The 17,476-nt window shown below is 38.8% G+C and overlaps 2 protein-coding genes across 2 annotated transcripts; one reads left to right on the top strand and one right to left on the bottom strand.

Moving 5' to 3' along the window:
* Window positions 1–23: 23 nt before the first annotated feature.
* ERI2 (ERI1 exoribonuclease family member 2) lies at window positions 24–5,618 on the top strand. The gene is made up of 8 exons (XM_062588411.1): window positions 24–46; window positions 203–342; window positions 548–675; window positions 891–1,047; window positions 1,748–1,848; window positions 3,055–3,136; window positions 3,746–3,834; window positions 4,014–5,618. The coding sequence occupies exons 1-8, from the start codon at window positions 24–26 to the stop codon at window positions 5,319–5,321; spliced, it is 2,028 nt and encodes a 675-aa protein (XP_062444395.1). The 3' UTR covers window positions 5,322–5,618.
* A 77-nt stretch (window positions 5,619–5,695) lies between these two features.
* LOC134147113 (acyl-coenzyme A synthetase ACSM3, mitochondrial-like) lies at window positions 5,696–16,322 on the bottom strand. The gene is made up of 13 exons (XM_062587907.1): window positions 16,122–16,322; window positions 14,479–14,689; window positions 13,549–13,756; window positions 13,168–13,311; window positions 12,124–12,280; window positions 11,118–11,197; window positions 10,274–10,397; window positions 9,047–9,127; window positions 8,245–8,346; window positions 7,083–7,210; window positions 6,874–6,973; window positions 6,308–6,427; window positions 5,696–6,163 (listed from the first exon to the last, which is right to left on the bottom strand). The coding sequence occupies exons 1-13, from the start codon at window positions 16,296–16,298 to the stop codon at window positions 6,077–6,079; spliced, it is 1,719 nt and encodes a 572-aa protein (XP_062443891.1). The 5' UTR covers window positions 16,299–16,322; the 3' UTR covers window positions 5,696–6,076.
* Window positions 16,323–17,476: the final 1,154 nt, after the last annotated feature.

The following is a 17,476-nucleotide window of genomic DNA, read 5'->3' as shown; positions in this document are numbered from 1 at the left end:
CGCCGCCGCTGAGGGAGGCCGCCATGGCCACCAAGCGCTTGGCCAGGTGCGGGCCGCGCCGCGGGAAGGCAATCTCCCCGCTAGGGCTCCCCGAGGGGCTGGGACGGGGCGAGGGCGCTGGGGGGCCGGGCGCTGGGGGGCCGGGCTGGCGGGAGCCTCGGCGGGCCCCGGCCTGGCCCGACGCCGCTGCCGCCCTCCGCAGGCAGCTGGGGCTGGCGCGGAGCAGCGCGGGGGCGCGGGCGGCGCCCGGCCCGGCCGCGGGGCAGCGCTTCGGCTACGTGACCGTCGTCGACCTGGAGGCGACGTGCTGGCGGGACGCGGGGCGCCGCCGGCCCGAGACCAGTGAGTGCCGCGCGGGGGGCGCGGCGGGAGCCCCAGGAGGCGCCCTGAGGCCGGGGCTTCCTCGCGGTGCCTCAGTTCGTGACGTCTCTGCCCCTGATTAACGTAAACTCACCGGCTCTGCGACCTGCGTTAACTCTTCTGGCAGCTCGCCGGCTGCGGGGCTGGTTTTCCTTTGTTTGTTTGCTTCTCTTTTTTTTTGTCGCAGTTGAATTTCCAGCAGTTCTGCTAAACACGGCGACAGGAGAGATTGAATCGGAATTTCACACCTATGTCCAGCCTCAGGAACACCCTATTCTCTCCGAATTTTGTACAGAACTGACTGGCATAACACAGGTATAACTGACCTACAGTAGCATTCTAAAGAGGCCTTTAATTTCACTCGAGTCTTTTAGGATCTTAGGTTAGAGGAAATATTTCCTAGATTATGTACAGGAAATCCATTATTAGAGACTGTACAGTAAACGCATCATTCTTTGAGAGGTAAGCCTCAGACTAATTTCAGTGCGTACTAACATCTTTATATACACTTCTCGTTCTGTTTTATAAAGAATCAAGTTGATGAAGGGATCCCTCTAAATATTTGCTTATCACAGTTTTTGAAATGGATTCAAAAGATACAAAAGGAGAAGAAAATTCTATTCAATTCAGATATTCCAAATCATTCTACGTCAGAAGCAAAACTGTGTACCTTTGTTACTTGGACAGGTAAATACAATTTTCCTTTGCTTTTACTGTGGAGCAATGCACAGACACAAAAAAATGAACGTTTGGTGGTGCTAGTGAGATGCTCTCCAATTTCTCTTACACCTGTCTGTCCAAAATCCTGTTACTAGGTATTAAAGATATATCATGTTAGGATAAGACTGAAAATTTGAAAAAATATTAAATTCTGATATGTTCACTACATCTTTGTCTCTATGGTCTACAATACTTACCTCATTTTTCTGCTTTACATATAGTGTATTTTGTCAACATTCTTATGGGCTTAAATGATTTAATGATATCTTTAAGATCTTAACCCATTACAAGGTCACTCACTTGTCCTGATGCTTGATTGAAACAGCCCTAGTACTTTTCACCTGGAAAGAGTTCATATTGTTACCTGGTATTTCCTGTCCAGCAGTACAGGATGCTACTAGTATGTTTATGTTCTGTCCCTTTATGTAGATTTTAAGCCAAGTTTAGGCCAGTTCTTTACTGATGGATGTAATGTTACTGATTACCTGCCCAATTAAACAAATGTCTCATATTCTGCATGCACTATTTTGTAAATGGTCACATTACTTCTTGCAGAACTGTCTAGTGCTTTCAGTAACCTCTACTTTCTTCAGATATAATAAATACCTGTTTGGTAATCACCAGGACTAAAAATGAAAAGTTTATTTGTGTGTGTTCTTTTGTGCAGACTGGGACCTCGGTGTGTGTTTGCACTATGAATGTAAAAGGAAGCAGCTGCGAAAACCTGACATTTTAAATTCCTGGATTGATCTCAAAGCAACATACAGAGTGAGAAAATCAGTACTGTGGATTACTTCTACCCATATTGTCACCTCAAGGCTAATTGTATCCAGTTAGAAACTAATGCTGTATATATATATATATATAAAATGAGTTTATTGACTAGTTAGCCACTTGTTTGCTTTCCACATATGTTTCTATTACTCAGTGTCAAAGTCCCTGCCCTAGAACTATGTAAATTTTAATACAAATCTTAATTCTAGGAAAACAACTTGGTAACTGATGATGGTTGCTAAATGACACTGCAATAAGTGATAATCCTAGGAGAATTTTTTTCCAGCTGCTTTTCCTTTTCTGAAATTTTTTGCTCTACTTGCTGCTTTAACTTCCCTTTTTTTCATGCTCTCATTACTGCCCTATCTTGCTGTGTAGAAGATAGTAATCCTTATCTTTTTAGAGAGTGGCTCCAGCATGTGAACTGGGCTTTGACTAATAAGTGTATTCTGAATAGCATGAGTAATACTGAAAAAATGAATATATATTTTACATTAATGTGAAGGTATATTGAAAAAATGAATGTGTATTATGTAGTCCTTGTTTAACATTGCAACATGCGTGTTTTGAGAGGTATTTGGATCTTTAGAGTGCTAATGTAGGGGCTAACAGCACCTGTGTTTCCCCTGTGTAGTTAGGGGAAACTTCAAAAAGATCCAGGAGTTTACCTGTTCACCAATGCCAGCACTTAAGCTTCTAATGTAGGCAGCAGAATTAGGTCTCTAAAAATAAACAGTGTGAATATTCCCCTCCTTGTGATCCAATGAGATCCCTGGACTGAGTAGCAATATGTTGCTTCTCATTTAAAAGGCATCTGTGCCAATTGTATTAATACCTATACTCTTGCAGTCTACAGCACTTGCTGTAATATAGTAAAATATTACCGAGGTATTATTTATAGATGTATTCTTCAAGGCTATTCAGTTCAGTTTTTGTGTAAGCCATAAAGTTCAACTGAATTGTTACAGGGCTAAAATAGAATGGATTAATTTAAGACTGAGAGAAGGGGATTCTTGGTTTGTTCTATTCTGATTTGTTATAGGGCAAGTTACTACTCTTAAGCTTAACTTACCCCAACTGTAAAACAAAGACACCTGACTTGCGCAATGACCTTGTGAGATGTATCTCTGAAATCTTTTTTACTTCACTGTGAAGAGGCTTTGAAATGCTTTGTATTAATCACCTGCATTTTTTTCTTAGCTATTCTATAATAGGAAGCCTAAAGGGTTAAAAGGTGCTTTGCAGGATTTGGGAATAACTTTTGCAGGACGGGAGCATTCTGGCAAGTATAATATTATGCTTATTTTAATACAGATATCTTATAAAGCTAAATAACTACCGTAACTGTTTCAAGTTACATAATGCTCTGTTCAACAAAAACATCAAAATAAGAAAGGCTAGATGCTTCAAAGATTAGAGTTTATCATCTCTAAGTTTATGCTTTTTTTTTTTTTTCTGAAATCTGGCCTAGTACTTTAAATGTATGTTGCAAAACACAGTCAAACTTTAAATTACTAGGGTGCAAAATAAACAGTGGGGGAAGAATAAGGAAATCAAGGAAGAATCGAGGAAACTTGATCGTACTGGATAGCTCTGGACAACTTATTAATGTCAGAATATTATCACAATATAAATCTGATATTAAAATCTGTGCTTTATCACTTACAATCATGAACAACATTAAACTCTGGTTAGATGACCATTAGATGTTCAGCAAAGGGAATTGTACTGCCACTGTCCTTTTCTGAACTGTTCTGTAGAAAATCATGTGTCAAAGTTCTGTGAATCCCTTTTATTTATTTGTCTTACCTGAATGCACTTTTCCTCCTAATAATAACTATCCCCAGTAGTAGTTTAAAAGGAAGACTATTAATACAACCATTCTTTGAAGGGTTGGATGATTCTCGGAATACTGCCCATCTTGCTTGGAGGATGATTTGTGATGGGTGTGTGCTGAAGGTTACTAAATCTTTGGATAAGGTTAGTAACCTTTTCACATCTTTCCAATGAAAGGTGAGCTATTCAGATAAACAATCCAGCATCCTAACTATGAATTGAACAGAACACCAATAAGCTAACAGGCTTATTAATTTGGAACATTGATTTCTACTTCTGGGTATTCATTTCCCTAAATCTCCATTTGTTTGTGGACTCCCTAGGCACATCCAAAGGAGAACCTGATTTCCAGAACACCAAGTATAAACTTCACTGACAAGACTTCCCTGGGAAGTAATAGCAGACCTGTAACATCTAGAGAAACAACTCGTAACATAAGCTCTCCATCTGAGGAAAACCATGGCAGTACTACTAGAGTTATGATAAATTCTAAGGTACAAACGGAAGAACAACAGGAGAAAAGTACAGTCAATTTCTCTGCAGACATCCATGTTGTGTCTAGCAGCAGCTCAAGGACTGACTTACATGATCAAGCCCAAAGCTCTTTAACAGCATCTGCTGACAGTTTTCCTCTACGTCTTGGACAGCCACAGCTATCTCGCTGTACAGGTATTCAGAAAGGGGTCAACAATGGGCATCTGATGAGTCCTGCCAAATATAGCACTCCAGTACATGGATCAGGACTAGTACTCGTCTCCACTACCATCTCCTCAGTTAATGTATCAGATGAGGATATTAGTACTAGTTCTGATTGTTTATCTCTGCTGACTGACTGGGAAGATGTAGCTTTAATACCAGAATCACAGTATGAACACAATTTGGATTATGTTCAATTTAAAGATGACTCAACTACAATTTCTGGAGTATCAGCTTTGAGTTCAAATCTCCAAAGTTTGGGGAAAACTGTTGTACCTGTGAAACCTCAGAAGTCTATTGTTTACAAAAGTTCTGATACTACGATCTATAATGTAGGAATGGTCCAAAGGCAGACTTCAGATTTTTCTGCTTTCAAATTACCATCTTCAAAGGTAAATGCCACTTCATTTCACTCAGCATTAACTGGAAATCATTCCACTCCTTCTGAGGCTCCTAAAAGAAAGCCAACGAGTCCAAAAATGTATCCACCTGCAAAAAAACAGTCTTTTGCTATATATACAGAGAAGACTGAGTCTTTTAATCATTCCTTACCTTTAAGAAGTTCAAACTTGTCCAAAGTGTCTCCTGCCATTTTGAACTCCACAGTCAATTTGAATCAATCTGTAAGAGCTGCAAAAAACGAAAAACCAACCCCCCCTCTGTGTAATTGTGGTCGAAGAGCTAAAAGATTGTATGTCTCAAATACTGGTCCAAATCATGGCAAAGCATTTTTTTGTTGTCCTGTTGGTAAGCATGAAAGTAGTAAGAAAAGCTGTGGATACTTCAAGTGGGAATATGCATTTCTGAAAGAGAAATCTTCTAATGTTCTCACTGTGAAAGCAGATACTTTGACCTCTCTTGGAACTTCTTCCAATACTCTAGGAAATTCTTCCAACAAGAAATATTTGTGTCTTAGACCCTCTATGAGAACTTGAAAATTGATGAGTTTTTTTTGTTGTTCAAATCTTACTCAGTTACTTGTTTCTGCTTACTATAATCAGGACAGTCAAATGATCTTAGATATCTATTCTGAGAATGAGGCAAAATGACATGCTTGGTTCAAGTAGATAAAAGAGGAAATTGCTCGAGTATATGGAGTATCCATGTATCATAAGCTGTCTCATTAACGAAGTGAGAGAACTGATCAAGCTGCAAGTGCTAAAATTAAAGTATGAACAGCTAGTGTTAAATATCTTACATTTCTACTTTATCATGTATTTTAAATTCTTTATTAGTTCAGTCTTTAAACATCACTGTAATGATACAGATTTTACTTATATTCATTTTTCTAAACATACTTGTATTGAGCTGTAACTTTTAAAAATGTATTTTTTTTAGTAGTTCCACTTCTGAAAAGTGATTCTGGAAACAAGTGCTCTTTTCCTGTTTTACTTAAATTAGGTAACAATAAAGAGAATATGCCTACAATGATTTATTAAGTTTACTTAACATGGACCAACTGTGGTGCTTTTATCTGTTAATTTCCCATTTAATTTGTTTCAGTCTGCCTGTTTTCTTGCTACGGGATATTAGCGTAGCATGTGGGAAAGCCAAAGCCTGTGACTCAGACAAGAACTTGTGAAAACCTAAACTAAGGTAGTCCTAATATAATCTCTTACTTTACAGTGTAAATCAGCAATATCTTGCTTTGTAAAAGATATTAAAAAAAAAAAAAAAGCAGCAAGTAATTCTAAACTTTTCTCCACTCCTTCTGGCGCAGTTCGTTTCTTCTGATCTTCCCACTAATAGTTTTTGGCAAGTGTTGAACAAACTCCATCTATTGGAAAGGGAGGAAATTGCAATAAAAATAAGATCATTTACTTAAATTAACCTTTTTCTTAACCTCAGTGGCATATATTTGTGAGTCATATAGTAGTTAATGCCAACTCTCTTATCGTGATGTATAATAATAAGTACTCACCTTTCGAGGATACTTGTACGGAGCAGTAACTTTCCTAACGTGGTCCTGTAGTTCATTCATCAATTTTTCCAGATCACTTGAAATATAGTCAGATGTTAGAACAACAAAGGCTTTCACTACCTTTTTTAAAAAAATAAGGGAGCAGGGGTTCAAACGTCAATGAAATAATAACACAACAATAAGGTCTGAATTTTAAACAAACCATTTGCTGACAAACTGTAGAATAACTAATGTATAGGCTGGATAGCTTTCTCAAAGTCTGTGCTCAGTATTTGTCTGGACTGTGGAGACAGTTTATGCATGCTCAATACAGACCAAGGACTGTAAATATTTTAGTGACAGGAAAAGCTTCATATGATAGTTTTGTTTTACTGCCTATGGGACAATCATCTTGGATGGTTTGCTCCTGCATGGCGTCTCCAGTGTCTTATATGGTGCAAATACTGATTTAAATTTAGTTTAAAAATTCAACCCATGGCTAGATAAATCCATTTGGAGTTGGGCTTTATTACCTCTACCACACACAAAGCAATATATGAGACAATAAGCATGTTTAACTTGTTTACCTCTCCTCTGATGGGGTCTGGACTGCTGACAACTGCTGCTTCCACCACTGCAGGATGCTCTATTAGGGCACTTTCTACTTCAAATGGCCCAATACGATATCTTTAAAATGGAGGAAAGGGGGGTTAATTGTTTGATAACAAAATGTCATGGCTGAGTCACCAATATTATTCAAGTTTAATGATGTCTTTTTTTACCAGCATTAAATTACCCAGCAGAATTGATGACATCATCAGCTCTTCCAACAAACCAGAAGTATCCATCTTCATCCATAATCCCCCTGTCTCCAGTGATGTAAAACTTCCCACGTATTGTTGCCTCAGTTTTCTCTGGATCATCCTAGGAAACATTAAATTGCATTTTACACATAAAACTGTCTGAAAATAAGCGAAAATTGTATTCTGGCTTATTCAGTGTTTAAGTTACAGTACAGTTGAATATTTGAAAATGTCAACTTAGACTGGCACATATGGTTATGTGCATTAAATTCAAGTGAGTTGTAACATAGGATATTAATAATGGGGAATTATTAATTCAACATTACTAAGCTACAAGGCTAGAAAAATCATGAATAAGTAAGTTTTACTAGTTGTGACTTTAAGTTTTAATAACAACATATTACGGCTTACAGCTTTAGGAACCACTGAAGGCTGCAAGAAATATGCAAGCAAAGGGTACTGAGAATTTGCTTTTAGGTGATTATCCCGTAATTTTTTTTCCCTGTGTATTTATAATGTCTCCTTTCCTGATATTTTTCTTTCCAATAACAAGTCTAGGATCAGCACAGCCTAATGAATAAGCGGTCTTTGTATAGCAAATGTAGCAGACTCCTCGAAGAGGTTATTTAGGCAGTGTACACATGCTTAGTACTACTTGAAAAACCTGACTATAGGCTGATATCACTCATAAAATTTGATAAGGTTTCTAGCTGTCAGAACTAAAAGCACTATGTGTTTGTTTTTTCTAGCTGTTAGGCTAAAACTAAAATTCTTACATAAAAAGGAAAAAAAATCTGCTGTACATGAAACACTTCACAGAGCCCAAGTCTGCCCTAATTCAGGGAAGGGATTTGAACAGAGGGCTCCTACTTCTCCTAGCCATTAGGCTATGCAGTATTATGTGACTAAGGGGTCCTTCAAGCCTTTCACTTTTTATATAAAAGAAATAACTATCAAAAGAATGTGGATCTCAGCTTGCCAGGTAGGATGGACTCTATGTAAGTAGAACATAATCTGCAGGAAGGAATGAAAACCCCTGTCCCCGTCCCATAGGTTTTTCAAGCCAGGAAGCAGCGTATTTGTGAATGAAAGGAGGTATCAGGTTCCTCATGATGGAAAACAGGGCATATGATTTAACTGCAGGAGTGTCCTTACAGCATAGCAAGTGAAAAGACAAAATGGTCTTGTAGGTTTTATTCTGATGGCAATATCTCCTTCTTTTCCGGGAGGCAGAATATTATTATTTTCATCTATAATCTAAAAACAAACAAAATACCATTTTATTATCTTGGAACCAAATGACAACACATTAAATTAAGGTTATAGAATCTTGGTGCTCATTTAAAATACCTAACTGAATTATTTTTCTTCATTGCAAAACAATTTAGAGACGTGGGGGCTTACCCTAACAACCACTTTGTAATAATACTAGTAATCCAGTGTACTTTGCATCATATTATTTCCTCTGAGAAATTCCAAGCACTATGCAAACACGAAACTAAGTTAGTAATACCCCAGAGAAGTAGATAAGTAATATGGTCGGAAAATTTAAGAACAGAAAGAAAGATACTAAAATCCTACCAATATTACAAATTGATCTAGCGCTAGAATCTGCCTCAGTAGTTCTGTTCTCGCCATGAAACCACATTCAGTCCTGCTCTTCCTTAACTAAGCAATTTAATTCCAGTCATTATCTAAGAGTTTGATAGCTAATTGTCAGCAGAAGGTTGTAATCCTGGTGAGGCTGGTGCAACAGAGCAGTCCAATTGTCTATTTTACCTACTCAGTTCAGAGCAGTAATACATGTATTTTTTTTTTTTTCATGCACTGTTAAATGATGGTACGTGGTACAACTGTGTTAGAGCTTTCAAACCTCTTCTGATAGTTATGCAGCCAGCATGACGGAGAGGGAGAGATTGAGAGCGCGACAGAGGTAGTGCCACCCGAGGTACAATACCTTGACATCATACCCTGGGGATGGCTTTCCCATAGAGCCAGGTTTAATTTTCATTCCCTTAAAGTTTCCACAGACAAGCACCTGTAACAAGTGGTTTCAAAAAGAACTAAATTGTGATTTGTATATTCACTCTATAGCTGAAGTTTAAAATACTCAGCTAATAAAGATAGAATATGATCTCTATGAGAAATATTAATTAATTCTTCATTATAATCTTCTAGATTACTTCTAGAAATAACTGACAACTTTTCCATGAATCTCCTAATCTAGAACCTGTCTAGGAATCTCCAGACCTAGAACCTTTCCCAGGAATTTTGCCACTGCAGAAACTTTCAAGGAATCATCTCATCTAGAATCTTCCTAAAGAGCCCCTGACTGAGAAGGAATCTAAGCTCATGGAACTAGAATAATTCGAGCCTCACTGACCTAGAACGTTTCCAGGAATTCCCTGATCTGGAACCTTTCCCAAGGAACCTCGACCTGGAATAGTGCCACACACCTACTGACTTATAACAGCTCTAGATCCATTCTAGAACAGTTATATATGCTATGAACTAGAATGGTTCCAGACTCACAGGCACCCCCACCTACCTAGAACAGTTCTAGTTGCATTGATCTCTCCTTGCCCTCTACAAGAACCTTTCCAGGAATGCCTCAATCTAAAATATTTCCAGGAATTCCCCAGTCTGGATCTTTCACGGGGAACTCCATGACCTAGAATAGCTCTAGACTTGACCTAGATCTGTCATAGGCCAGCGAGTCCAGAACTGCTCTAGACCCAGATGCAGACATGTTTCTCACCTCACTGACCTAGAACAGTTCTAGGTTGAGAGTAGAATGATTCTAGACTTGCCACCTGAGAATAGTTCTTAGTGTACCTACCTAGAACCTTTCCAGGAATGCCCAGATCTAAGAATCATGCCCAGAGCTTCAGATAATGCTAACAAGAGCTATAAAGATAGGTTTTAAAGCAAAATTTCGCATTCAGCAATGAGGGACATACTTCTTTTGTGTTAGTTCTCAATAAAAAACCCAGTGTAATGAAAAGCAGCCCTTGGATTTGGGGTGAAACTGTTATGATTATTCTATGACTTATAAAAGCTATATTTTTCCACTACTGATTGACTTTTCCCCTAGAAGCCATGACTGTGTATAATCATTTTAATCACATTTTCTTGGCAACCCTAATGGAATTTATTGCTCTATCTGTAAAGTGTCTGAACATACTGTTTCTGTCTGTCCGTAGCCTTCATGAATATCCAGCCCAGTGTGCTCTTTCCATTCTTCCATCACTTCAGGGTTGAGTGGCTCCCCAGCACTCACACAGTGCCGCAGGCTTCTGAATTTATATCTTGGTGGGAAAGAGAAAGCAAATAATTGGCACAGTTAAGCAGACATAGTGATCTATCTATCTGCCATGTTTCCTTCACCACAGTATTCCTGTATCATGCGGTCCTTTCTACATGCAAATAAAATCTTCACTGGGTCCTATACATTCTATTTCAATTATGTGGAGTTAAACATAAACAAATCTGCGAAAATGCAAATACAAAAGAAAAAAAACTGCTCTTTTACTTCTGCATTGTTTTAAAATGTAATAATAGATACACTGTTTCTAACTTAGAATCTAACCTGGAGTCTCAAACAAAATAACAAAAAGTCACAAGAGAGTTGCCAAACTGCTGTGACACACCCTATTCTTGTAGATCATGGTATTGGAAGAATGCAGGGGAAAAACAAAGGGAAGGGGAATCTAACTACAAAAACACTTTGGAAAATATGTTAATCATGATATTGTATCATTATTATCCTATTATATCATCAGCTAAACTGCTTTTCAAAGTCTCATACAAGTTTGCTATAATTTGTGAAATATGTGATGGTTAAAATTTGTACTTAATTTGTATTTGTACTTAAAATTTGCTTTGTTCCTAACATGCAAGATTGAGAAATACATGACTAAATCTGTTGTTAATGTCACTGTAAATTTGAAATAAAGTCAAGGTGAGAAAAGCATATGGTCCACTGTTTTGATCAAATACACCAATAAAGATACTTCGCTTTTGCTTACCTGGACACTTTATGTTGCACAAACATTCGATAGGCAGTTGGAGCAGAACAGAAGACTGTTATGGGAAATCTTGACAGGCTCTAGAGAATTAGAATAAAAAAAAGTAGATGTCGTTACTGAAACACATGAGGTCTCACCTACATCACAAGAGATAATGTAACAACCTCTGTACTCAGCTTGTGAAACACAAAAACAAAATGTTAGTGTTCTAAAAGCTAGTACAAACTCACTAACACCAATATACAGCTGTTACATTTAAATAGGTTTTTCTTCAAAACAGAATCTACATCTTTACAGTTAGTTCAACATACCAAAGCTTTGTGCTCTGGAAAGCTCTGCAGTCTCTCTTGCAGAATTTCTTCATAATTCTAACTTATGTAGAAAACAAAGGAAACCAAAGGCTACTTTTTAAAATGTTCTGTAGGTATACGACTGATAAAGTGTTTCCATCTATCCTAATGTGAGCAAACAATTTTCAGCCATCAAAGTAACATGGGTATGATCATAAAGTGGTTCCATGTAAAATGAATAATGGTGGCCTTTACCACAGTTGTGTGCAGAGGATATAACAGAATATAATACTGGTCCCATTTGTTAAAGAAATTTAGCTTTCTGCCTCTTCACTCCTTAACGGTGAGTTATACAGTACAAGCAACCAAAATTCTCAATTATCTGCTATTGTCACTCATTTTAATAACAACACCAAACCACTTCACAATTCCTGTTCCATTTCTTGTGTGCTTAAATTTTGGCCTAGTAAATGCATGTCTGCTGGCTTGGGCAGTTGAATCTGTTTTCAGCTGAGTACAGAAGGAAACTTTTTGGACATCAAAGATACTCTTGTTTTGGGGCTTATATTTACACTAGTGAAATACCAGTTGGTTACTTGCTCGTGAAGGTTACAATTACGCAGCATACTGACCTCCAGCATAGCTTTGGGGTAAGTGAAAATCCAGGGAAGATCAGCCAGAGGGAACAGTGCTGTTGCTGGCCTCTCCTTGCTTACCTCAAAGACGATGGCTGGGTTGAAGCGTGGCATCTTATGTGCAAATACACATGCCCCTTGAATCCATGGGGAGAAAACGCTGCTCCAACCTGACTTTGCCCAGCCTGTGTCTGATGTATTCCAAAATATATCTGAGGAAGTCAAGTCCAGCCAATACCTGGGTAACACAGTGAAAGAGTTCACAATTTCTATTTGGCAGAAAGAGGACAAATATTAAAATATCAACAGCAGATGTGCCAATGAAGCAAACCCATCACTGTTTTTCCTGGCTATATGAGGATTAGCAGATGAGTGAATTTCTGAGCAGAAGTGAGTCACAGTGCAGTGAAGATGTCATCAGGATAGACTGATGCCGCATTTTTCTAGGAGCGAAAAAATTATACTGATGGACAAACTAATATCACCTCAAAACAGGATGCTGAATACATACGTATGAGACTGCTGTGGTTTTGTTCAAATCATTTTTTAGGCATAAGGATTTTCTTTTGTTGTACACTTACTTTTTAGTTTGGTCTCTTCTGATTTGTTATTCTTTGACTGTTAGAATGAAACGCATTGCTATATCAAGTATTTAACCAACATAGTTTTATAAACTTAAAGGTCTCATGAACCTATCTAGTCTTTCCTATGTTCTGAACTATCACCATTCTATTCCTGTGGGAGTTGTGTCTAAACCAGACACAAATGAATTCAGAAGCCTAAGATCTGTGGGTTTTTCCCCTCTTTTTATGGTACACACTTCATAAACCTGCTCTTTGCTGATGCTCAGTTAATTGGCAATCTATTAATTATACACAATGAAGAGTGCAGAAGAAGTCAAACAAAGTGTTAAAAAGCAGTTAGCAATTCTGTTTGACTGCCAAGTGCAATACACACTAAGGCAGCTAATCTCGAACTATGCCTTGTTGCACAGAAAAAAGGCTTGTTGGGACTTAATAGAACTGCTGTTTTTTAAAATAGTGAAAGAAAGATCTTCCGTTTCTTCTCTGTCTGCTGTTTGACCAGCTACAGAAATACACTTGTGATTTAAAGGGATATCCATACCTTCCATTTACTGTGAGACCAATGCCATAGCTGCTGTGGGAATGTTCAGTCATTTTTGGAGACCCTGTAGTTCCACTGGTAAAATAGATGGCCATTGGATCTTGATGCTTTGTGGTCACGCAGTGGTGATCAGAAGGAGCATGTCTTTAAAATATGCAAAATGATAATGTGATTTGAAAGGGTGAATTATACATTCTTAAAAATGTTTGGCTAAAATAACTTCTGCAGCAATGAAAAGTGTCATAAACTAGATAGTCTCCCAATGTGCAGTCCTAAAGGGATGAAAATATTTTGGCACACGCCAGCATTTCCTGTTCACAGCAGATCATTGTGCTTGTCTTTCATTGTTTCTGTGGCACTTTCACAATAGTGGTTACTCACTTCAGGAGCTCTTTAAAGTTCAGCCATCCTTCTCTGTGGCCCTCTGACACAAGCAGCTTGAATTTCAGAGACTGGCATTCAGGCCCAGCCGAGTCTACAGCTGGTGCCACAGAATCATCAGTGATGATACACTTTGCCTTCGACTTCTGTAGTCGATGGAGAATGTCCTTTGCTGTCAGCTGCTGTGTGCCAGGAATCAGGACAGTTCCTAAAGGAGAATACTCTCAATTTTTAAGAACAATGCTTGTACCTAAAAACAGTCTTCAGCTTACGTTGTGTTTATCAGTGGAACAGCACTGTGCTAAAAGCAGAATTTGGCTCTACTTTTGTAAATATACTGTTCTTTTTCTTGAATTAAATTCTACGTGAGGATCAATGCAAATTAGAAAATACTAGCAGCATTGGACAGCAAAAGAAACCAACAGAAGGGCTTTCTTTGGGCTGAAAGTCTTTCCACTGTGACATGCTATCTCTCTGGATTTGTATTCCTCACTAGTAAATACAGACATACGCATCCTCACAGGGTATGCTGGCAGTGTTCGTGAGATACTGAGGCATTCTGGACTGTAAATGCTGGGAAACTGAGTATTTAACATAGCCCACGGGGGAACGCGTGAAACACTGGGGTATGTATGTGCTAATTTCATTGCAAATTAATAAGAGGGTGCATTTGCAATGTATCACAAGTGCTGGAAAGAGAAGAATGACAGAGGTACACGGACTCCCAGAATTTCCTTAACAGCTAGAGCATGCTCAAAATATCCTAAAAGTACCATGAAGACAAAACTTAGCATGCAGGGTGTTCTTGACCAGCATGGCAGTGATGTTCAACACCATTAGCATGTTTGTAGTTCTGAGTATATTAAATAGTAATGATTGATTTATGTAACAATATCTGCATCTATAAATCACTTCCATGCTTTCACTAACCTGTTCGCATGCAAGCCACATTCACCAGCCACCACTCTGGGATCCTGGGCAGAATCAGAATAACTCTGTCTCCCTGTTGCAGACCACAGGCATCGGACAGAACATTAGCCACTTTTCTGGACAGGACTCCTAGCTCTTCAAAGCTCCACCTCACCTCTTCTCCATCACCATTTACCCACCACAATGCAGGGTTTTTAGGCTTTCTTCCCTCCTACAGGACAACAGGGCACAGTCAAAATGTTTCATTTAAGAAACAAGAAACATATTGCCTGTAACTTAAGCCTGAGGAAGAAAAACATCCATTATTTATTGAATGCTGCATAAACCTGGGGATGCATCTGGAATTTCCCTCTGATTCAAAATATGTCAGAAAAAAAATCCTTCAGAAAGCATAGCTCATAAATTCAATTTTAGAAATATAGATCTATATTTCCTTCCGAAGCTCATTGTGTTACACCCTGAAGAGGTTGCACAGTAATCAGCTCAGAGAAAGAAAAAGCTTCTGGTTCAGGCCATGCCAGAGAAGCAGCTGATGAATGCGGGTATCTCTGAGTTGTGCCTCAGATAGTTTCCTGAGCCCTCAGAGGTCACTTCCAGCTTCATCTGGAATTGTGTCTAATTGGTGCTTCTAAGATTAAAAGAAAGGTTCAAAACCATAGGCCTACATAATATGACCTTTGATCAATGTTTCACCTAAATGATGCGTGAAAAGTGAATTAAAATGTTTGTATAGAGTGTTCTCTGAAGGAGGCCAAATGAACTTAGTTGTAGCACTGCATAAGTCAGTGAAAAACTCACTAGGGCTGTGAGAACATGGCACCTTATTATCAGTTTGAAGGTATAAAAACACTAAGGTTAATTTTCAGGGGAGCAGATTCTAACTGTGCATTTTGGAGAGCAAAGCCTCTTCTCCAGAGGCTGTTCTGTACTCCTTTTGTTTACAGCCTGCCAAAATCTACATTCCTGCAAAAGGAATGATTGCTAACCTTGTGTCAGAGAGTATATCCCTGCTTTGTTCCTGATGGCAATTTGGACATAAATGTGTTTAGCCCCTCATCATGAACAACCTGAGCCTGCAAAACCAGTCACACATCTATAGAGACCAGACCTACATAGTAACAAAGGCAAAAGCCTTCATGGTTTTTCTGTATTCCCTTTACTTGCGTAGGTCTCATGTCCATTGAGGGTCACAGTCATCCAGATTTCTATGTTCAAAATCCCTGATGCAAAGACTTTATATTTGAGGTAGAAAGGGGGAGGTTTGACTTTACACTACACTAGCCATTTTACAGGTAGGCAATGAGACACATGGAAGTAAAATGATTGCCTAGCACATCCAGGTAGTGTGCAATTAAAGGCAGATGGGTGAACTGGTGCCAGATTTAGAGTGGCCCAGTCCACAGACTCATTCACTATACACATATTTTTTCACACTCACGATTTCATTGGAGTTACTGATTCAAGGAAGGAACAATTTGACACATGGACAGGGCAGCCATGTGGCACATGGAAATTCGAAGCTCAGCTAGCACGAGATGATCACCAGATCATAATCAGAACACAACTCCAGTGACTTGCTTATTGGATTGGTACTGAACCCAGCAAGAAGTATGTTAGCATTACAGAAGTCAAAGAATTGTTACCTTTTCCATTTCAGTCCATCTGTCTAGCACATCCTTTGCAAAGTTGAAATACTCTGGCACCTCTGGTCTATATTCTTGTTTTATGGCTTCATAATTCTTAGAGTTCAGAGAGCTGCAAACTGGATAGCCCTGGCTAGAAAGTTGGAGAGATCTTCTCAGGGGAGCTCGCACGGACATAGCGCTTGGGACCTTCAGTAGAAAATGCACAGCAGCAAGAACCATAATGGTTTCTTCCAAGGTTATTCTTTACTGATTATCTCCGAGAAATGCTACAGTGACACAGATACAAACCCAGTATTAATCATGCGGTTTCCAAACAGAGTGCAATACAGGCCTTGTGCTTACACAGGAATAGCTTCCAACTGTTAACCAGAATAACTGCTGAGGACAGTTCCAGTTCTGCCACTGTTGGTCTCTGCTCTCTAGTTACCATCATGCAGTTGAGATCCTGATTCTGCATTCAGCCATCAGTGTCCAGTCCTGTCAGTGGTAGCTTTCCCATGACTCATATTTCTTCCCTCTTCACAAGCTCTGCTAATCCAGTAGATCATATTTCAGTTGCCATGCATAGTGGAGAGGCACTGAACACTACCCAAACACTTCAATTATGACTTCCGTAAATTAAATGAAAAAAAACCTATTGTTTGACAATGCAGAAATAACAGTGTGGACCAAGACATTCCACAGCTAATCCAGCAATCCTTCATTAGTTACTGGTTGACCACTGTGTTACTTGGTACAATCATATTTCCAGTTTTTCTAGTTTATCAACACTGGGGACATACTGGCTGCCAGAAATGAAATGAAGCTAGCAAAGTCCTGAAAAGCTTTTAAGTATTGATGCTTTAAACAGCATTTTGATGTGTGGTCAGCAAAAAACATCATTTTATGAGATGGGGAAACTTTGAAAAACTCCCTAAAAAGAATCTAAGATGGATTTTATCTTAAAAAAGTCAAATTTGCAGAAGTTCTGAAAACTCTAGAGTTTATACTATTTTCATGCAGTCAACTGTTTTTTATTTACAAAGCAAAATAAACACTGCTAGCTCCTTACTGAATTAATAATTATCTAGCTGTACACCCACACGATTTTAGTGATATAGTGAAAGAAGGGACATTTTCTGGATTTGTAACATTCAGTCTGTTTATAACAAACATAGCTGAGAAACCCAACCAAAAGAAAGACAAGAGAGGGACGGGGAGAAAGGGAAACACAGACAGTAACAGGCAAATCAGTACTGTTCCTGGGCCAGAAAACGTCCTGTCCAGCAGCTTGCAGGGGTGAGTAGAGGGCAAGTTACCTTGTCAAAAGATTGTCAGTCCCAACTTACTGCCTCTCTGCCTTGCATGGAAAC

The sequence above is a fragment of the Rhea pennata genome, chromosome 15 (genome assembly GCF_028389875.1).
Source record: "Rhea pennata isolate bPtePen1 chromosome 15, bPtePen1.pri, whole genome shotgun sequence".
NCBI lineage: Eukaryota > Metazoa > Chordata > Aves > Rheiformes > Rheidae > Rhea > Rhea pennata.
The sequence above is the reverse complement of the archived record's forward strand: the minus strand, read 5'-3'. Positions and strand labels throughout refer to the sequence as shown.